The sequence below is a fragment of the Takifugu rubripes genome, chromosome 15 (genome assembly GCF_901000725.2).
Source record: "Takifugu rubripes chromosome 15, fTakRub1.2, whole genome shotgun sequence".
NCBI lineage: Eukaryota > Metazoa > Chordata > Actinopteri > Tetraodontiformes > Tetraodontidae > Takifugu > Takifugu rubripes.
In genome coordinates this window covers 12,149,639-12,171,946 of record NC_042299.1, presented here as the reverse complement: position 1 = coordinate 12,171,946, position 22,308 = coordinate 12,149,639, and the positions used below count along the sequence as shown (strand labels likewise).

Genomic DNA, 22,308 nt, shown 5'->3' with positions numbered 1-22,308 from the left:
CTGGGGCATCTGAATCGTGGAAGCATCAATCACCATCATCACAGGGGCTGCGGGCTCCCCAGTCCCTCGGGTCCTTTCACTGACGGCACCCTCGGGCAGATCACGCTCTGTCCCCCCTCCAATGGGTAAGTTTCCTACCTTCTGCACCGTGCCTGCTGCCCCCATCCTATTGCCCCTATTGCTCATCCTCACACTGTGGAAAACAACTCCAGCACTTGACCCTCTTCACTTATAAAAATGTCCATTGTTTATTTAAAAAAAAAGGTTTTCACATAAATTAAATGGTTTTAAATGGCCTCCCTTGATTGGGTGGGTGTGGGGAGGGGGGATTTCTAGGTTATTTGACACATTCACACTTAGACAAAGGAGTTTTCCACGAGCCTAGTCTAGACCTGTCTGTTTTCCAGCCTATCCGAGGGCAGATAGGCTGTGTGTGATGCTAGCGAGGATGCTAGCGAGGATGCTAGCGAGGATGCTAGCGAGGATGCTGCTTCCTGCTTCGTGGTCACTTGTTTCCTGTGTTAACATCCTTAGGATCTCAAACTTAATCAAACAAATCTATATAAATGGATATTTTTTATGCTTTAAGTTCTGTTGTATAGCTGTATAGATGCTTTGCTTGAATTCATGGCTGTTTTTGAAAATGTCAATGCATTTATTTGGTGTAATAGATCACAGCTCAAATGGAGAGGTCATAAACAGAATAACAACAGAAAGATTTTCTTCACTTTGTCAGAGTGAGCTGTCTGAACTGTTGTCCGGGTGGTACTTTGTTCTTTCCTAATCACGATATCCCCTCATCAATGAGACTGATCAATGGCCGTTGGTTTTTACCTGATTAGATGAAGGTCACGGTTTGGGACTCAAGCTGGTGTTGATGTATTTGCTAGTTCATGCTGGGGTATTTCCCTCCTCTCTTTAACTTTTCCATTCTAACACTCCCCAATTAGCTATAATTGACTTTAATTAGCATCCGGTAATTAATTTTGTTTTCTACAAATTATTTGTCTGAATGGTCCCAGCGGGTGTCCTGTTCATCTTGTTAGGGCTAATTAGCTGCAATTAACACACATTAATGATGGGCCTTTATTATTATTATTTTTATTATTGTTATTATTGTACCCAAACAAACACCGCTCCCGCTGCCAGATTCCGCCGTGGCGGAGAGACCTCTTGTGTGCTGCAGTGCTACAGAGGGGCAGCTCACTGGGAGACTCACTTCTAATCAACACCTCTAATGAAGAAATACAAACCAAAGCGGAGACACTTATGCACACAACTCACACCGCAGGTACCTGTTCCCCCCTGGTCTTTCCACCGTGGTCGTTCATTTAGCTTAATGAGGTCACGTTTAAACTCTATAAAATTACTTGCTTAATATAGCATAGAATATCAACCCTCCTCCAGTGTTTATGAGATCTACTCCCTGGTCATGCAGCACATGACATTTATGCCATTTTAGACTTTTTACTGTAGATAAATGTCATAGAATTTTGCGATAACTAATAGAAGCGTCTACAGTGGCACAAAGGGTGGAAGTCCCCTGACATTCTTCCATATCTGTGCAGTAGAATTGTTGCCCTAAACCTCTCCTGTTACTGTGGATGTACAGTAAGTTGACACTAGCTGGCATTAGGGTGCAACTTGGGTGGTCCACTTGGGTTTGGACTCAAGGAGTGCCATTAGAGGGGCACTGACTGATGAGAAGCACCACATCTGAATCATTATTTCACACAAGAGGAAAGAATGTACAATCTCTCACATCATGCTACAAATTAATGGCAGTTTCTTATGGTGCAAAAGCCCCAGCAGGCCTCATCTACATTAGATTCATTCAGTTTAATCTTTTTGTTCTTATTTTACCGTACACCACCTGCACACGTGACAAAAATTTAGATATTACACCCACAACCCCCTACACACGATCGCAGTGGGTGTTGGTGATGATTTGCACTTGCATTTGGAGCTGTCACTTATGTCCAGGGCAAGACCTAACGGGCACTCTCCATCTGAACACATCTGTTGCGCATGGTTCAGACCTGCGTGGTCATGTGTGGGTTTGTTAAAGTCTGGCGCGTCCAAAGGTTAAAAAAAAACAACCTTTGACTGGAAATTTTAAAAAAAAGTTCCTTTTCCAGCAATCTACTCCAACTGACGTTAATGAAGACTGGGGAAAATAAATTCATATACATGATATCAGAAAACATTTCATATTTAAAATGAAAGGAAGCGCGGTTAGAAGTCCCCATCCGTCTTTCGTGATTTAGCACTTTTTAATGAATTGGTGACTCCAGGTCCGGTTTTAATCCCCCCATATTTCCGCCTTTATTGCGCCAACTACCACCGGAATATGCATTTTTCGTTTAAGTGCACATGTGAAAAAGCTTTAAATGGCCCTGCTCGGTAGTTTAAATATCAGGATCTGCCAGACAGGGAGTCAGTATGGAGAGCTGCGCTATCTCCTCTCCCAGCGCGCCAACGCGTCGCGATAAGATCGGAAAAAAGACAGCCAATCGCCACAGATTAGAACCATTAGTGAGCCTTGTCCTTTCAAACCAAATGAGGAATAATGCCGCTGCACAGCATTAATCCGTGAGAAAAGCTTGTGTTCGGCATCTGTCCGCTCTCCGTATTGCCGGGATAAGTCTGTTGATAATTTGTCATCTGCCACTGATGCGCGCTGATTTTCTTTCCCCCAAAGCTTTTCCAAAGGGAATAATTTATTCACGTGATATCATCATCGAACCAGACCCTATATTCTTGAGAATGCTGGCTGCGAAGAAAAGATAGAAAGTTAAATGATTCGTCTTAAACAAAGGGTGGAGAAACTGCGGATTTCTTATTTCGTCTTTTATTTTCTAAAAGAAATAAAATGAGTGGAGCTCAGCTGCTCTTCAGGTGGCAACCTCTTTAAAAAAAACTAAATTGTGTTTTTCATGGTAACGTAAAGTATATATTCAACTTAATAACACATAATGTGTTATAAAACAATTCTCATCTGAAAATATTCTTATTTTCCACTGGATTCTTATTTTTGTAGCTTTTTTTATTTTTTAATAATCCCCAGTTGTATTTTGCTATTTTCTTTTTTCTTTTGTACTAACTCTTCTCTTCATACTAATGAACAGTACTGCCTATAGGTTTTCCTGGCCCTGACGTCACGGCTTTCTTAATATGCAATAGGCTGAACGTCAGGAGGTGCGCTCATTACACGCTTTCTCTCAATCCCGAGAGCTCGTAACAGGAAAATTGGATACAAATGAAAAGATCGAAGGCGTTGGGAGCGCGTCTTTCCTTTATTTGTCTTTACCTCTGGCGCCAGTCTGGACCCGTCACACCGTCTGAAAACGCGGCTTTTCCCTTTAAATTGTGCGCCCACTTCGGATCGTCTCAGGCCGAGCCGTGATCTACATATAAGGCTGTTTCAGAGATGCTGTTTCGTCTGTCGTTTGGAGCCGTCGGTCATGTGTGGATTGTTGACCTGCGTGGAACAAAAGAGCAGCGCTTTACCTCAAGGATGGTGATGTAATTGTTCTGATCGCTCTGGACGCGTTGGATTGCTTGGATCATCAGCAGCCAGGTGACCGGGACGCCGGAGGAACAAATATTTCTGAGAAAAAGAAAAGTGTATCTGAGCCAGCGACGGGTTTGGGAGTATCTCCTGGCAGCATGCTCCAGTGCACCAGCTGCGAGAAGCCCATTCTTGATAGGTTTCTGCTCAAAGTTTTGGACAGGCCGTGGCACGTCAAGTGCGTCCAGTGCTGTGATTGCAAATGTACTTTGTCAGAAAAGTGTTTTTCACGAGAAGGGAAGTTGTACTGTAAGAATGACTTCTTCAGGTAAGCAAGGGGCTGTTTATTACTTGTTGATATATAAATCTATCGTCGTCTTCTTTTTTTTCTCTTTACATTTACACTTTCATTTTACCCAAATCACATCACAGGCAATGTCGGTGTAATTTACATTTACATTAATGAATAATTAGTATTAACTTTAGCACAATTGCTTGAATTATTTGTGTGTAATCGCGCCCGTGTGCTTGTCTTTCTTGAACAGGAGATTTGGCACCAAGTGTGACGGTTGCGCGCAAGGCATTTTACCAAGTGACCTGGTGCGCAGGGCCAAGAGCAAAGTGTTTCACCTGAACTGTTTCACCTGCATGATGTGCAACAAACAGCTGTCCACCGGAGAGGAGCTGTACGTCCTGGACGAATTCAAGTTTGTCTGCAAAGAGGACTATCACAACTCTAGTGGCAAAGACACAATCCTTCTTTCAGGTGAATTATTATTATTATTATTATTATTATTATTATTATTATTATTATTATTATTATTATTATTGTTATTATCATCATCGTCATCATCATTATTATTATTATTATTATTATTATTATTATAGCACAGAAATATTTTAGATGCAATTATAAATTGATTTTAAATTCTGCTGATCTACCATGAAGGCTCGAATGATTTGAAAGGTCCAACATCCATCTTTTCCCTCCTGACAGTCACCTCCTGCAGCGACCCGAGCATGTCTCCAGATTCCCAGGACCCGCAGGACGACGGGAAAGACTCGGAAACGGGACATTTGTCCGACAAAGACGCGTGCGGCAACGAAAACGACGAGCAAGGCGCCGTCGGAAAGCGACGCGGGCCCCGGACAACCATCAAGGCCAAGCAGCTGGAAACGCTGAAAGCGGCGTTCGCGGCCACTCCGAAACCCACCAGACACATCCGGGAGCAGCTGTCGCAGGAGACCGGCCTGAACATGAGAGTGATCCAGGTAAATAAATAGATTTGAAAAAGAATAATAAAGCGCAAATGCACTGTGGCTCGTTGACTTCCAACACGCTGAAACTAACCAAAGCGTGGTGAAGATCAGCATTGACGTCTGTGTATGGTTCATTATTTTCAATTCCAAACGACCTACAAAAAAAATCAAAATAAAATAATATTTGAAATGTCGAACAATAAACTACTGAAATATAGAAAGTGCAAAACAAAACAAAACAAATATGCATGCGTTTTGGAAGAAAAGGGCCAATTTGTGTTTACGTTGGATACATTTATATCCTCACTAGTTTTAGAAGCTTTGTTGATTTTTATTTTGTGTTTTTTATTGTCTCTTTTAGTTGTTGGAGTATTCGGTAAATTTACATATTAACCGTGAAAACGCTGCTTTTTAAATTATTTACCTTGTTTGTAATTTAGTTTTGAGTTAATATTTCGGTGTGGCGAGAATTAAATGAAAGTCTTCAACCAAACAAGCGCATCTTCACGGAGCGTTTGCATGTTTCACTCTTCTGAAGTGTTGAAATGATGAATTTAATCCTGCCGGTTCTGACGCCTGATCTATTTTTTTTTTTATTTTTTTTTTAAAACATTGTCCTTCCTCTCCTTCCTGTTGTAAAGGTCTGGTTCCAGAACCGGAGGTCCAAAGAGAGGCGCATGAAGCAGCTGAGCACCCTGGGCTCCCGCAGACATGTGTTCTTCCGCGGCCAGAGGAGGATGAGAGCGCTGGGAGAGCGACTGGAACCAGACGAACTGGCACATTTCTCCTATTATGGCGGTGTGTAAACATTTGAACACTGTCTTGATTTTTCCTTTCTTTGCTTGTGATAAATGGACTTACTGGAAAGTCAATTAAAGAGATTCTCCAGGCTGAAGTTTAATTAGTTCAGTTTATCTTGTTTTGAGCCTTTTTTCATGGTCTGGTGATTTGATTAGATCCAGAACAAATAAATCAATACCCTCCTATAGTTCTGGTGTGTATTTTAAACCACATGAACTAACCCCGGTAATATTTTTCTCAATTTAATGCAGATTATCCTGGTGACTACTATGGTCCAGGAGGGAATTACGAGTACTTCCAAGGACCGCCATCATCCCAGGCCCAGACGCCAGCAGACTTGGGCTACATGCCCACCTCCATCCCTGCTGGTACCCCTTTAGGAGTCCTGGACCACCACCATCAGGGACATCACCACGCTGGAGAGCTGCAGTGTTTCCCTGACACCCGTCACCCTGCAGACTCCCCCAGCCCGGAGCCCCACGCACCAGGCTCGGGTCGAAGCATCTCTGGAGAGATGTGCGGCCCTGGGACGCCCTACACTAACGTGTCCCTCAGTGACAACGGCTACACCAACCAGCTGTCGCAGCCCTCCTCAGAAATGAGCGAAGGCACGGTCTGGTAATATTTGTTTATTCATCTATTTATTTATTTGTCAATTTATTTATTTATTTATTGGTCTGAAGTGTTAGAAATCTGGTAATATTGTTTATTGACTGTGGATTTTACTCACTCACCCATTTTTACGATGCCTCATTGATCAAGCAATAAACCAACAAACACAGAAAGTGCTTTAGTTATTTATCCCCCACCCTTTTGTTTCCTTTACAAATGTTTTTCCGTTGCACATTTCAAGCAAATTTAGCCTAAAGGAGTCGATGCAGTGATGTTAACGGCTCTTTTCCTCTTACAAGAGTTCATTGTTTTATAGATTCTGAACACATTGACCAAAAACGTCTCTCAGGATGGTGCCAACACTTTATCTGATACATTTGTCAGCTGTTCCATTTGCTGTCTGGCTTTCTCGCTAACATGTCTGCCTTTAGAAGGATATCTTTAGTCATATTTATATGTAAACTGGTTCATCCCGCCACCAGACTACTGAACTGCGCAGCGAAGTCGTGCGTTAACCTGAAGCTCCAGCGGGTCGGAGTTTGACCCACAGCAATGTACGGGATCGAGGCATTTTAAAGCATAGCAACCAAACTTTTGTAGCTCCCCATGCGCTCGCATGTCACGAACAATGATGAAACTGTTGCCAAACGACGCAGAGGGACTCTGCAGCTTTTGCTGAGGTGGCACTTTTAAAATTCTCACTCTGAGGATGTTTGGAAATGCCCACAGAGCAGTCAGCAGAACAGCCAAGACTCCAACCTTCCATTTCTTCTAAAGCAAAATGTCAAGTTGTTCACCCTCACGTGCTGCCGGCAGTGGCACAAAGAGGGTTGTTTTTTTTCACAACACACTTAACTGTTACATTTGTGGCACTGATGTTTACGACCATTCACTGTAAAATAAAGCGCATATTGATTGTTGGTATTTGTTATTCACTTGGGGGGGGGGGGGAGCTCTGTAGCTCTAGAGCAAACAGTGTCATGATATCAGGTGGATTCCATTCACACATGCTTTAACATTTTCAGTTATTTACAACCTTGTTTATTTGCATTGTTTACCTGTCAGGATATTTTCCTAGCATGTAATGGAGAGACTTTAGCTAATGTCTGTCCTCTTTCAGCACGGTGGACACAACATCTCGGTCATGTTGCTACTGACAACGTTGATCCTCTCAAACACACCTCAGCGACGATCAATAAACTTTCAAATCCAGCAGCCAGCGATCGGCATTCCTTTTCAATAGCTCATGTGAACATTAGAGAGCTGCAGGTTTATTAAGGGGATGATGTCAGCTCAGTGAGGTCAGAGCGAAACAATTCAGATTACATCACCCCTCCATTAAGATATATATGCGACAGCAGTAGTAGTTTATGAAGGTGAGGCTAATTTCAACCATTAATAGGCAGCCTGGTGTCTTGAGCTGGATTAATATGTCGTAATCTCTATCAACTAGTTCCTTTGTGGATGAGGCTGAATGTTTAAAAGTGCCCACCAACTGTGTGTGAAAAGAAAAACTGTGAAAATGCTTAAACGTACATCAATAATTCCAGTCTGACACGACATAATGTGTGACTCAGGTGGACGACTGTTTTTTCCAGTCAGTCATTGTCAGTCAGTCAGTCACTGACACACACACACACACACACACACACACACACACACACACACACACATGCCTGATTGGTGGTTTTTGCTTTTTTGAAAATTCCTAATAATTTTAGCATCAACCTAGAATAATACCAACAGCGTAGGGAGCACAGTTATAGCATAGCTGTAAAATAAACTTTACTGTTTACATAAATGTGAATTCTCTTAAATCTGTGCTCCGGTTTTGAGGGGCATTTGTGCGGTGATCCAGGTTCAGATCTCTACAAAGTACAATTATTGTCATCTTTTACTAAGAGGATCCCTTCAGCGGTACAGGAAACGTGCCCTTGACACTGCTTTTTTATTTTATTTATAACTTAGATTGAAGCAGATGACATGTTCCTGTCAGGATAAAGTTTAAGGTCATTTTTGATTTTTCTTCGGTTTATCATTAATAAATGTAATGCTAAACCTAAGTAGAGCAGAACACGTGTGATCGATGTTGTGAAGAATTGTTGGGATTCTGAACACTGATACAAATATCACATCTTTTAAACGGCGTCATATTCTGTTGTTCAAAGTTAATCTTTAAGCTTAGATTTTTTTTAAATATTTGGACACAATGGTAAGCTGATGCCCAAACGAATGCCCGTTTGTCTGATTAAAAGAGAGATTTACAAGTCAAACACGAGCATAAATGAATGAGTTTAAAGCTGGTGGTGCCTGGACTGCTGCTCCTCCTCTGAGGACTAAAAATATATAGTTTTAATGTGGTTGTGCTGAAAATCTGTTTGTTTCCAAAATACCTGCATGGCTTTTCTATTTTACATTTTATAAAGTGAGGGCTGAGTTTATTTAGAGTTCATTTTGCCATTAATATTCATTGGTCTACAAAAACACACAGTTTTATATAAACTTCTTTTATGACCTTTTTCACGAGTCCTTCCCCCTCTTACAATAAAGATTTGCTAACAGCCTTTAAGAATGGAGAAAGGTTGTTAAATAAAGCAGAACACACACAACCTCAGGCAAAATCTGAAACCCAATAGAATAAAAACACTGGCTACTACTAAAGTGATGTAAGTTTCAATAAAAAAAAACCCTTTTTGTTGTATTAGAATCTGATTTGAAGATGGATCTTGTCACTTTGTTGCTGTTGTTTTCTTTTGGACGCCTGCACATCATGGCCCAATTTGATTCTTTCTTCATATATATATAGTATATATATAGTTTTTTATTTTTATTTTTGCTAAAGGCTACTGCATGAAAATCATTCACACATACAGTTTTATAATCAATGCCCACAGTAATAGGATTCCTCTGGCCATGGGCAATTAATACACCCCCCCACCCCCCCTTCCCACCCCGCACTGATCTCAAAGCTGTGAGACATTGGCTGCTCCTCATTTACATATTTATTGCATTGGACTCAAATCTGGCGAGTGATTGATGTGGAGCCTGCCTCCTGAATTTTTAGCGTTCCATTATTATGAAAGGGCGGGAGTGGGGGTGGGGGGGTGGGTGCACGTCAGTGTACTCTTGATTAAAGTTGAAGAGGACAGAATTGTGAGTGTTCCCCACCCACTTTCTTTCTCGTGCGCTGTTTAATCAGCGGGGCCAAGTGCTGAGGAGATTTCAGCGCATTATTGATACAGACAAGTCATTCACTCGCAAAAGCCGAAGCTCCCGGATAGGAGGCAAGATTTTTATCAGCCTCTTTCAGTGACTACATTTTTATTTTTTTAGACATTTAGTGTGGAGACAATGAAATGAGCTTACAGTTCTAAAATACCCTCCCTGCATGCGGCACTACATGAAAAGGTCTCCGGGCCCTCGCTGCATGAAAACACTCTTCCGAGCTGAGCTGTGCTCTGTAATCATAAAATGGAGACAAAGACAAAGGAAGAGCTCCTGGAAAGCCTCCGCTTTGCAAAATCCGTGTGCATGTGTGTGTAATGGAGTGAGGAAGTGGGGCGAAGGCAAAGGTGGAGGTGGCTCATCAGCTGTGGTGAGTCTGCTGAGTGCACAAATCTTTTTGATTCAGTGTTTGATCAAGGGGGGCCAAAGCCGCCTTCAACGTTTTATTCAAGCCATCAGCGGCAACCCCTGTAATCCTGAAGGAAATATAGGAATGCTAAGTCAATGCGCTTGTATATTCTTAAGAAATGTTGGGCTTCATCTTGGTATGATGTGGGGGTGACGTAGGCAAGAACATTCTGGGGAAAGTCAGCGGAACGCCTCGGTAAGAAGCGGTTGACAAAAAGATGAATGAAGACAAGTTCAGGCGTATTTAAAAGGATGAAACTCTGCACCCACATCAAGCGGCTGCACCGATTACACCTCCTTCACCAGCCTTCAGCCCAACACTGAGATGGAAATGCTAATTCATTCCTCACATTTGATGGTGTCTTCTCATCACATCTCTGGCAGACTTTTCAGCAAGAACAGCCACACTGGCTCCTCCTGGCCTCCAGACTCTAGTTTGGAATCTTGAATATTGCATCGGTGTATGTGTAATGTGGCAGATTTACTACATTTCTACTTCCCTGCAGACCCGCTCGGGTCAAACAACCTCAAAATACTGTAAGATACGATGGTAGATGGACGACAGGGAAACCTTTGACCTGACTTGTCTTCCCTTGATGGTTGGGGGGGTCCTCATAGTGGGAACGATGCTGGGACAATGGTGTTAAATACAGAGGCGCAGTAGCAGATGATGGATGGATCTTCTAGTTCTTCACTAAGAATAATTGTACTAGTGTTGGTGTTAAGATACCTCTTCTCCATCAATGATGCTTTCTAAAATGAAAAAAGAGATACAGTAAAAGTGTAGGTGCCTCTCTTAAGATGCACTTAATAATTAAGTGCAGTAGTTTCATGTGCTTCCCATCTTGCATCCCTCTTCTCATCTTGGGAACTCATCAACGTCTTCATCAGTATGATTTAAATGTGTCAATGGTGTCACCTGACACTGATGTGCACGGTGTTGTCAAGCCAGTGATTTCCCTGGTCGGGTGCTTTTGTCCTTCAGATCCAGAGGACAACGGTCACAAATAAGCCCATCCAGGGGCCCTATGAGAGGCTGTAAACCAACATTTCCACGGGGACTTGCTGCTCCACGCTCCACTGGTATGCCTATAATGTATGCATTTTAATGTGGCACACATCTAAAATGCTGCTGGACTGATGTTTGCATTCAGCTGGGGTCGTCCCCTTGGCAAACCCTGCAGACTATAACTCAGTCTTAGTGCTGCGGTGGCTGAACGGTCTTAAACGCTGACGAAAAGACACAAGCGAACAAGAAGGTTTAATCCTGACATGTTACCCTACACAGTCTCTAAGCAATCGTTGATAAAAAAAAAGAGAAACTTGTCAAATCTCCTAAAAATGAGAATAAAGGGACGAAGGAGTCAGAACCTGAAGTTTTCCTCACCCTCGATCCATGTTACTCCTAAAATATCTTTACTTTATGGCCTAAAAAAGTAATTGTGAAGTCTGATTGCTGACCTTTCCTTTAGCACAATGCTGTGCAACCTTCACTTCCATCGCCACCCACCCACCCACCCACTCCACTTTCTTCCACCAGCCCTTATCAGCACCCTCTCTACCCCTCCTGCATCTCCTCTCTGGCTCGATGTACTCGGCTCGCCACGGTCCAGCGGCTCCATGAATGTTAATGTTGGGATGTGGATGACAGAGGAAAGGGTGGGGGTGGAAGGGGCTGCGGGAAAGAGCCTCACCTGGTTTGTAATGCATAGCCGTGGGGAGCATTTGGTAGTGTTCACGCGTTCCCCATCAGGATCAACTGATATCAGCGAATCGACCGCTGGATGCAATGTTTATTCCAGGAGATGACACGTCCAATATTTTATCAGCTTTGCAATTTTTATCTGTAATAACAAGTTTAGATCTTGAAGGCAGGTCGGGAAGCATGTTTGTGCATTAGCCCTCTCTTCTGACATCCCACCATTCAGCGCCCACCCCATCTTTAAAGGCTCTGGCAGATTGATAATGTGCCCATAATATGGCGATGATCACAGAGCGTTGTAATCTTTGACCCTTGTGGCACCTTTCAAATGCAGATTGGAGATTAAGGCTCCTGCAGCTGGCTGACAGGCTGTCTTCCCTCTGCTGCCCCTGGAGAGATTCACTGCCTGAACATAGCTCTGCAGGTTGGCTCCCTGCATTAAATATACAATAGATCATTTATTACAGTCTGATCTATGGGTGGGGAATCCTTCGCAGGAACTGGGTTCATTAAATCACTCTATCAAACTTATGCATCTGGAAAGCTTAGAAATTCACAGACGAATCTCATCCTGGAAAAAAATTTGGTTGAAATTGTCGCAAGTGTTTTTATCGGGAGGTCCAGCGCCACTGAGTGCAGTCATTTATTTACTCGATTACTGAATGCAAATAGGAGTGTAAAAGACTTCAAAAAGTATATTCAGATCATTTTTCAAGTTTTTCTTTCATCTTACACTGCTGGCTTTGATCTACTTCAGCCTAATGACTTGACCTGCGTCTCAATACAACTAACAACAAAGTATTTCCCCACTATAAGTCTTTTTAGCCCCTCTGTCTCTCTAATTAGCACATTTATCCTCTCTCCGCCCAGTAATGGTGCATTTAGCCTCTCTGTCTGACTACATTCAGTCCATTTGTCCTCTCTGTCCCACTATAACCAGCCCATTTTACCTATGTGCCCAACCATAACTATTCCATTTTGTCTCCTATTTCACTATAATTAATTTAAATGTTAAAACATATAAATTCTCTCATACAGGCATAAAACTTTCTCCTATGTATGAAAACAGAATTTCTATGTTTGAGACAAGCGGAGGTCACCTCATGAACCCATCAAATTTATGGTAAAACAGTCGGGAAGTGTGACGGTGTGCAGAAGGGCCCGGTGTACACTTTCCAATATAATTGAAACGTAAAAAGGAAAGAAAAAAATGCAGTGAGGCTGGCAAAGATGAGATGAGCTCTTCAGGGTGGAGAGAGAGAACAGCTGGGGCCTGGCGCTCCCTGTGTGTGCGCTCCAGTCTTTGTCACGGGCAAAGCCTCTTGTTTTCAGGCAGTAATCAGACAGCCCTGGGGCTCTGTAAAGACACTGTTCCCCTTTTCATCTCAACTGTTGCACACACCCAGCTAATTGGAATCTTGCAACTGGGTCACTGGCATTGTCCCTCAAGTGCTGTCAAGTTACTGAGATGTGTGAATGTGGAATTATGGCAGCCTCAGACACGAGTCCTCCCTTTCTGCTATTTTAGCTTTAAATCTGACAACAACTTTCTCTCAATTTCTATTCGTACTATCATGTCAATAAAAGCTCAGCTTGCTTAAAGACTTTGCTACATTTAAATTGTACTTCGATATTGCCTCAAAATGCAAAGGACTTGTGATATAATTGTCATAAACCTCACTGCTCCGCCTCCTCCAGCTCAGCTAGGGGAAAGAGAACCCGATTCTGCAGTTTGTGAGCGATTATAGGAATTAGTCCAACATGCCATCACAATGCGCAACACTCCCGAGTCCAGAGAGACCAAGGAATGGCACTTTTCCAATTAGGCCACTAAATGTCTCATTTTCTTATTGGAGCTCCTGTAATTGTGATGGGTATTGGGTGCATGCAGCTCAATTTGTCGAACATATTTGTTGGTGGGATGTTGGATGAGTCAAGGGGATGATATGAAAGGCACCCAAATAAAATAAAATAATAAAAAAAAGATTAGATAGATCCCTCAGTATTTGTTTGATCTGCCTCATCCGGTTTAATACTGTTGAAGTTTAACAGCCAGGAAGAAAATGCCCCTAATCGTCTGCGGTTTGGGGAATGGGGAGACTATCATTTTCGAGTAATCAGAAAACGTCTCTCCAGAGTAATAGACTTTGTTCTGACTGCAGAGCTTAATGAGGCTTCAAGTGATGTTATAATCTGTTCCAAGGATCATCAATATATACGAAGAATAACAAATTAAATTACTGAAAAATTCTTGCAAGCTTTGGAAAAAAATAAGAAAAGATTAAGAAGTTTTTGAACAAAAAAAAAACACACTTTCAACCAAGTTTTGAGCTTTATTCAATTTTCAGATGCAAATTATTCTCTATTCTTGCCATGGGAAACAACCAGTTACTTATAAAGCAACGGGACGACACGCCAGTACATACACAGATGAAGGCACAGTATGCAGCATGAAGTCATCTAATGTAGTCAACATTGCATTTTCTGCACAGCATCAAGTCTGATACAAGACCTGTGAAACGGAAACTAACATCACATTGCTGCTTTTACCCCCCCCCCATGACATTTAGCACAATTAGTCAGTTTATTGTAACAAAGATAAAACATTATGTGGACCTCATCGGAAAAAAAAAGAGCGACATCTAGGACCGCTTCACATCAGGTAGAGTGCAGTTAAAATTAAAAATGTAGGTCTAGTTAACATCTGGCTCTGTTCACAAACATTTAACCAATCAGCCACTCAAATGTAACAACAGCAATATTTTGAAGTTAAAAAGCAAAATTTAGGTGCAAACAGTTGCCACAGTCGTTCATATATCCATCATCTCTGTGGGTGCACTGCATCAGACTTGTTTGTATGGATCCTCTACAACTGTGTTTCTGATTCTGCGTGCAGCAAGCGGTAAAGTGCGCGTGTCCTGTGTGAATGAGAACAGAAGGAACAGCTGTGGTTTTGTTGGGAAATGAGCCGCCCATTGCTCACTGCAGGGTAACTGTGAAGCAGCCGGGGTCTAAATTGGACCCTGTCCCCGCTCCCTGCCGGGCTAGTGTTCCTGTGTTTTGTTCAGTAACTAAGTGCCCCCTATTAGGGAGCTGAAACCCACCTTTTCTTGCTGATGCCCCAAACAATGTGAGGCAGTTTAACAAAATAAATCGGTTACACACCTCCAGTTCAAGCAGAGACTGCTGATTATGACTGAGACGTTAGCAACCACTTTGACCGACTGTGTAAACTCCAACCATATATTAATCACTATCTATAATTTTTTTATTTTTATTGGAAGTTGAATGTAATACGTTTTTTAAAACAAGGATATGTTCTAAAACAATTTACATGGGAACTGATGAATCATAGCCAACGGTTCATTAGTAGCCTGGCGGTCACCAGGAGATCCTCATGTTGGCTCCTCCAGCCTCAGTTTCAGGACTGGGTCTCAGCCAGGCTTCCCTGGCCCTGGTTGTGACCTGTGCTCCAGCCACCCAGACAGGCCAAGGGGGGGTAGAAGAGAGAGACCAGACTCCCGATTAGGAGGATGCTGACGTCTCCATAGTGGACAGGATACGCACCACCTCCGTTCTCTGTGTAGGTGAGATGTGCTGGGTCATGTGCACTATGGAATCCATGGCCACTTCTGGATTTGCTTGAACAAGGCTGGAATTTCGTAAGCAGAATGAAAAATAAAAACTCATCAGGAGCTGGAAGGTTTTGTGAAGAACAATTGGTTTCGGAGTACACGTGTTGGGACAAGTCACCTGCGTATCTGCTTGAGGATGTGATCTCGGCGGATGTATTTGATGTTCTCGTCGATAACGGATCGCGCGCCCTCTTCTTCAGCGAGCTGCTTCTCCAGCCACGCCACCACCTCCTCGTTGTTGTTCTCCCACAGATAGGCCTAAATAAAGAGAGGGAAGCATGAGAGAAGAGTCCCTGTCATCCACAGGACTTCACAGATGTTTCTGTGATTTAAAAAAAATAAAAATAAAGTAAGAAAGTAGTAACATAAGTAACAATTTTTTAAGCTGCAATAATGACTACACCGAATTCAAGTTAAGGCTTTGCATCAATTCCTTGTGATGCTTCTAAGCATTTAGGGATGAACAAAACCTTGATTTTGTAATTTTCATTCAAATAAGCACGATAAGCAGATAGTCCATAAAATATGTGACGATTGTGTGACGACAAAAGAGACAGAAAGACACAAAATGGAGTTTAACGTGTTGATGAATGGACCTGAAAGGAAAATTAGTATTCATGAGTGCTGGCATCTTTGATCCCAAACAAAGCCACACTGGAGGGCTTAGCAAAGATTTTTGGGGGGGTGATGGGTTTAATAGGCTCAAGCCCTTTTTTATGAACTGTCCTGCTTGTGGTCCACAAGAACATTTAATGCCCTTATTAATCATTTTTAATCTGTTTGCTTTTAATTAAGAAACAGCGTGTTTCTCTCCTATCTGCACGTGCCAGGGCTGTGATTAATGGTGGCTTAAGACAGCCGATCATGATTTGGATGTTACATTAGCTAACAAGAAGGCCACTTTGTGGGAGATCGCCAATGCCGGCCGGCTCATGTCACCCCTGCTGCTGGTCCCAGGAGCCTGAGACTCAGCCTGAAGAAGCAGCATTTATGCACTTGTCAGGGATGTTGTCATGTCATTTTCTTTTTGAGGATTTGTAAATCTCCTGTAGTCAAAGTGCAGAGACACCATTTATGGTGAAAAGGCCAGAAGCCAAATTTCAGACAGTTGAATACTGGTGATAGTTTAACACATGAGGTACTATCAATTTGGCCCAATATAGATTTAATCAAAGGTTTTCAATTATTCAATCCTCTGGCCCTTTTTATTAAACATTTTCAATAGTTTCCACCCAGCCTATAAGCCGCAGTATATTATACCTTAACTGCTCCTTCAGCCTCCACAAACCAGCGGCGCAGCATTGCCTGGACCTGACCGTCCGTCAGCTCGCTGTTAGCCTCCTGGATCTTCCTCTTCACTGTCTCCTCTAACAGCAGTCGCCTCAGACGCCAGTAGAAGAACTGACGAGATGTTGGCCATTCAAGGATATCCTGGAAAAAATAAAAGAGCTGATAAACCTGTGTAGGACGTTCTCAAAAATATGCTTAGATATGATGTTCTAATGCAGAGTTTAATACATTTAGCTGCAATAGTATAGAGGAAGCTTTACCTTTGCCGTGCTTGTGCACTTAACTTAAAGGTGCGGAAGAGTACAGTGATACAGGCTGTATAAATACCCTACCATCCATCTGAAAAGACCCCTCTGGTCATGTTAACAAAGGGAGTGCGTGTATGCCTGTGTGTGAAGGATGGAAGTGTGAGGGTACAGGAGGCTGCCTGGGGCCGCTCTGCACTTTCTAAGGTGATTGACCAGGGTCATCACAAGATAATTATGAGGACGACTCTCTCAGGCTGTAGAGACCAAACATTATTCACATAGCGGGTGCGCACCGTTTCTCCCCTCTGGCCTTTTTAAGTTCTACACACACACACAGACACAGTCACACAGACACACAGTCACACAGTCACACACACACAGCCTCGGTGCACGATGCACAAGATAATGTTTAACAAGCTCACCGTAATGACGCCCTTCTCTTGCATGCGACCCGGTGTGTCGTGGAGGTCTGCAAACTGCACAGCGACCTGGTGGTAGATGGGCAGGAGAAACTCTTCACGCTCCTTCAGCTTGGTTTCCAACTCTTTGCGGTCTGGTGGACTCAGCTCCGGGGTCCCTGTGCATGTTCAAATAAATATCTTTATAGTGGTAATATCTAATGATTTATAATGACCTATAAAATTGTTTCTCACATGTTCATGGAAATACGTTTTTGAAACAATATCTCATTTATCATCAGTGAAAAACATTAGTCAGCAGTAGTATTGTAGCATTATACAGAGTATTGATGCCGAGAAAAGTTGACATAGACATTTTTACAGCGCACGGCAGCCCTGTAGTTATCGTTCGTTTACAACCTCATTACAGTTACATCGGGTTTTGCATGAACACGCAACAGTGCATTAACTCTGCCTAAATGCATTTTGCTTCAAAGAGCCCCCAAGACCCCTAGTTGAAGTCACAAAAGACTGATTTCTGTCAATTCCAATCTGTAAACTCTCAAACCGGCCCCTCATCTTCAGCTTCCATTCCAGCAGATCGCCTTAAGAAAAGAGCAGGCACTGCACTGGGCCAGAGTTGCTATGAGCTTAGAGGAAAATCAATAAGCTGCACAGGGGAGACAGGACAGCCTTTGATTGATTTACCCTCTTGTGATTGACACATCTCCCGAGGGAGAGCGGTGAAGATGATACGATCAAAACAGAGCGAAGAACAAAACCAGCACACGTGAGTAGATGATTTTGTCCAAAACTAAATGGGGATGAACGAGATTGAAATCAAGGTAAAATTTACCCAGTCTTTCGGCCAAACTCGTGTAGATTGGATCTACTCTTCTCATAGTCTTCACCAGATCTTTGCGCCTAAACTTGATCTCAACCGTCCCCTCAGGCTCCAGCACTCCACCTCTGCAGACAGGAATGGTCGAAGTCACCAACACCAGGAGATAAAGATGATACTATAATCTGCTCTCAATCCAACTTACCTGCTGTCCTTGTCGGCGTACATCTCCATGTGACGGGGGTTGATGGTGGGATCAATGACCACCCAAGAGCCTCCTCTCAACTCTGCCTGTGGAGGGATATAAACCAGCACCGGCTGCTTGTACTCCCTCAGTCCATCCACAATGTAGGCTCCAAACTTCAACACCTGGTCGTACATATCTGTAGAGAAGGGTTTCATTTCAGACAGCGCATGGGCTCAAATCCACACTAGCCGAAGGCCACGGAGGCAGGCGTACCTTTCATTCCTCCAGAAAAGCCTCTCCAGTTGGCGAACACGATGAGAGGCAAGCCCTCTCTGTTCAGATCCTTAATGGCCTGGGCTGTTTTAAATGCAGAATCCGGGAACCACACCTGTCCTGCTTGCTGGATGATCTGCAGATTGTAATCAGCATCAGATCTTTGGTGACTCCAAATACATACAGTAGATAAATCTAATGTATGTATGGAGCTATGTCTTACCTTAGCCTCTGAGTCCAAGTTGGCTGGGTCTGCTGGGATTGACAGTTCCACTGACCTGGTTTCCACAGCAACTACCCCTGTGGGTATGCCTCCTAGTCTGTGGAGAGAGAGCTCATTTGGTATCGAATACTACAAAACAGCTGTGCGTCTTTCCCTGATATCCCTAACACTGCCAGTGTAACAGGACAGTTATTTCACTTGTTAAAACAACATATCTTAAATTATACATATATATATTTATATGTGCAATAAGAATTACCTGGCTCTGCCCACTACCACACTCTGAGCCCAAGGTTGCATGATCTCCATGAAGGAGCCATAGTCGAAGAAACCACTTTGCCAGGAACCTTTTGGAGCTGTTTAGACAAGAGGGTAGAAAATATAGACATATTTAATGTTTTCTATTTAAAAAAAAAAGATAAAAGAAAAAATCCAAACCAACAAAAATAGCCCTCCTAAAATGATTGCTTCAAGTTCATCCTTTTAACAAACACTCTTCACTTCCAGTGCAATCACTGGGGTGAATTTCTGGCTCCGAATCTGTACTCTTTGTAGCGACCATGACGGATAGCCTTATAAGGAAGCTTACTCGGCTCTTTTGCTGTCTTGCACACTGACAAACATGCCCATTCTGTGAGGTTACCCATTCAATTACACTTTGCCACTCATCACTACCACCTACGCTGACTGGCTTTCAACATGGTCCTGCATTATCAGAGAGAATGCAGCTGTAATGACACAGGAGTGGAGACAGCCAAGTGCTGACCCACAGTTCAAGACACACTGCATCAGGTTTACTTCCATCTTGCTTTTGGCAACACGGAGGTCACAGACTCTCTCATAAGTTATTCTGTGCTTCAAGCCTCATTTTTGTCACACAAATTGCAAGTGTGGATTATTACAATTTGTGTGTAAATCATCGACTGCACACAGATTTTTGATTCTGTCCATGTGAGCCTTATTTCGACACAGCACAAATTGTTCATATTATCCAATTTGAACACTTACTCTGATTTGGGCGCCCTGCTAGCATCCAGCGAGGGTCATAGGGAGCCTTTGTGGGTACAAACTCCACCAGTCGATCGATGGGATCTTTGCCATCAAGGATGGGCACTGGGCTGTTTTTAGACTGAAGAAAAACTGCATTTATTTTACATTGACCAAACACAAACTGCTCCAAATATAAGGTTATGGATTTTATATAACACATCCTGACCTTGGGCATGTAAGATAGCCACTGCAGAAGATTGAAGACTCCTTCAAAGTCATCACACACTGTGTTATGGGTCACACCATTGTTGTGCATGATCTGGATTCCGCCAAGTTGGTTGTTTGATGTGTACACTTCTCTTCCCAGCACCTGCAGAGGACAAAAAAACCCAAAAATGTGGACTTTAAAAGTAAAGTGATTGATCTCTGATTGTGTTTTGGGAGTGTGGCATTCCTACTGCATGAACAGCAAAAACCCACCAACATATTGCCAGTTTTGCTTGACACTAGGAGCAGCAGGATTCCGCTCCCTCATAAATATACCCTAAACCCTTCTCTGTGGCCTCTAGTAAGTGCAGCAGAACTAATCCACCGATCAGTGCATGCAACCCTGGTGAACAAAAGCAGGTTACATCACCATTTTTCAGGTCTGGAGAGCTGTGGATCAATGAGATAACAGAGAGAGAGACTTGCCAGATAATTGCAGCTGTGTATGTCCCTTCAATATTGACCTGCAGCCAAAAGCATTGTGACCACCACAGTCATAGCTGGGTGGGAGAACCTGCCACTCATCCTGACAATGTTATTCTTTCTCTTTCAAAACACTTATTTTTGCCGTTATTTTGTCAAATGTGTTATTAAAGAATTGGTTTTACCTGCAGAAATTGTTCCTGTGTCAAACTGAAGCTATAAAATCCTGCACCCAACCCCACCTTATTTTCATAAGCAGCCCAGAACAGGTGGCAGGGCTTCCATAAAACCAGAGGAGCTCAGTCCTTCCCCTCAGTGCTCACCTTTTCAGCCATCATTTACTTTCTTTATTACCGTTAATGGTTATGTATCTGGCTACAAATCTAGGGCGCTCTCCTAAAGCTGTCAGGAAAGCCTGTGGCCCCAAGAAACATTGCAGTCACCTTGACATACACAAAACCCCCATGCCTCTGGCCATCAGGTGGCCATCATTAAGATTCTACAGCAGAGAACAGACAAGTGGATATTGGGTGAGGAAGAGAGGGACCAAGCAGGGAAGAAGAAAATGAGAGACCAACAGGAGGCAACAGCTCACAGGGGTATTAAAGAAAGTAGTTACTATTCAGTCCCCATGAAAACCTGAACGCTTCACAGCAGCTAATGTAATGGTGATCTCTGGGTGGTAGACCCATGCATTACATTATGTTCAGATTAATAAGCAGAAAAATATGCGATGCCTTAAAAGGAAACAATAAGTGGCCCATTTTTTGTGTTGATTCTGCTGCTACAAATTGAATTATTAAAAATCAAGATTAATTGCAAACAAAAGGATTGCAGCATAAAATACACTGCAATGCATCATCTGCACCCAGCCAACACATGTCAGCAAACATCATTATAGAGCAGATAGAGCTAAACAGCAGGGTCATCGAAAAACAATCGAGCTTCCAGCAAATAGGTACACCATCATTGCACCATTTGCATGATTTGCCGTGTTGCGATCTGTCATCCAATTTGAAATGGAGTCATCTTAATGCACTGACAAGGACAGCGAATAGAAAACAAGAAGAGTCAGTGAAGCATGTATATGCATGCACACACACACGCGCACACATGCAAACACACACCAATCAAATGTATAGAGGAAACAATCTGCCTCAGCAAAACTCTTCATTTAGATTAAAAACAAATGATATGAGTGTCCTGCACTGCAGCCTCCGGCATGTCGCCCCATTTCTATGCAAATACAACTTCACGGTTCACTTTCAATTATTTCACAATGAGTGGCAGGCGGGCCTCTGGCTGGGATTGAAAAGGGAATCCTAGTAGAACCGAACAATAAAGAAGGCGGTGTGATCGTTGAGTTGGAACAGTTCCAAAAATTTAGAACACTTTTCTAATTTCCTTTCTTTTCTCAATAAATACACAAATGATTCCCTGTCATAAAAAATATCACCGTTGTTGAATTTATTAGCAACACATACACAGAATTTGCTCTATTTCAGTACAAATTATTGATTATTTTCTGGAATTTTAAGATGCATATCCGTCACTTCAATGACAGAGATTTTGCCATTCAATGCTGTTGGATGAGTACAAGGTACACAATCACAGAACACCGTTGTGTTATTACCTTGTTGAGAGCTCCAGCACCAGTGAGGATAATGTGAGAATTGTCCACTTGAATAGTTCTCTGTCCCAGCCTCACCAGATAGGCCCCAATCCCTATGGCTCTGCAAGTGACCTATAAGACCAGACAACCCTGAGTAAATCAACTCTTTGCCTTTTTTTTTTAGCTAGCACTTGTGCAACCACTTCAGTCTTACCAAGTTCATGGTGATAATCTCCTCATAAGCCAAAGATGACTCTCCAGCAATCATTCCAGACCCTTTCAGATTTTCCACCCCCAGCCCTTCATCCTTTCCAATGATGTCAGTGATCTTGTACCTGCATTACAACACACATATACTCACTCAAAGCCAGATGTGGCCCTCAAATAACCCCATTCTGCCAG

At 42.8% G+C, this 22,308-nt stretch overlaps 2 protein-coding genes across 9 annotated transcripts in view; one reads left to right on the top strand and one right to left on the bottom strand.

Moving 5' to 3' along the window:
- Positions 1 to 3,669: 3,669 nt before the first annotated feature.
- Positions 3,670 to 7,104, top strand: LOC101078705 (LIM/homeobox protein Lhx1-like). The gene is made up of 5 exons (XM_003971095.2): positions 3,670 to 3,839; positions 4,057 to 4,277; positions 4,509 to 4,783; positions 5,413 to 5,569; positions 5,824 to 7,104. The coding sequence occupies exons 1-5, from the start codon at positions 3,670 to 3,672 to the stop codon at positions 6,192 to 6,194; spliced, it is 1,194 nt and encodes a 397-aa protein (XP_003971144.1). The 3' UTR covers positions 6,195 to 7,104.
- A 6,727-nt stretch (positions 7,105 to 13,831) lies between these two features.
- The window catches only part of acaca (acetyl-CoA carboxylase alpha), a 25,395-nt gene continuing 16,918 nt past the window's right edge, over positions 13,832 to 22,308 (bottom strand). For all 8 annotated transcript variants that reach the window (XM_029848054.1, XM_029848056.1, XM_029848055.1 and 5 more), the window contains 13 exons: positions 22,121 to 22,241; positions 21,928 to 22,038; positions 19,831 to 19,974; positions 19,623 to 19,743; positions 18,874 to 18,970; positions 18,615 to 18,711; positions 18,392 to 18,527; positions 18,137 to 18,314; positions 17,947 to 18,059; positions 17,115 to 17,269; positions 16,415 to 16,585; positions 15,273 to 15,412; positions 13,832 to 15,171 (listed from right to left, as the gene is read on the bottom strand). In XM_029848054.1, coding sequence (XP_029703914.1) covers positions 15,045 to 15,171; positions 15,273 to 15,412; positions 16,415 to 16,585; positions 17,115 to 17,269; positions 17,947 to 18,059; positions 18,137 to 18,314; positions 18,392 to 18,527; positions 18,615 to 18,711; positions 18,874 to 18,970; positions 19,623 to 19,743; positions 19,831 to 19,974; positions 21,928 to 22,038; positions 22,121 to 22,241 — 1,711 coding nt within the window. In that variant the 3' untranslated portion in view covers positions 13,832 to 15,044. The remainder of the gene's footprint in view (positions 15,172 to 15,272; positions 15,413 to 16,414; positions 16,586 to 17,114; positions 17,270 to 17,946; positions 18,060 to 18,136; positions 18,315 to 18,391; positions 18,528 to 18,614; positions 18,712 to 18,873; positions 18,971 to 19,622; positions 19,744 to 19,830; positions 19,975 to 21,927; positions 22,039 to 22,120; positions 22,242 to 22,308) is intronic.

What these genes read in the sequence shown, in the direction of transcription:
- LOC101078705 (XM_003971095.2), top strand. Translation starts at nt 3,670, where the DNA reads ATGCTCCAGTGCACCAGCTGCGAGAAGCCCATTCTTGATAGGTTTCTG. An exon ending in TGTAAGAATGACTTCTTCAG is followed by an intron (nt 3,840 to 4,056) that starts GTAAGCAAGGGG and finishes TTTCTTGAACAG; the next exon opens with GAGATTTGGCACCAAGTGTG. An exon ending in AGACACAATCCTTCTTTCAG is followed by an intron (nt 4,278 to 4,508) that starts GTGAATTATTAT and finishes CCCTCCTGACAG; the next exon opens with TCACCTCCTGCAGCGACCCG.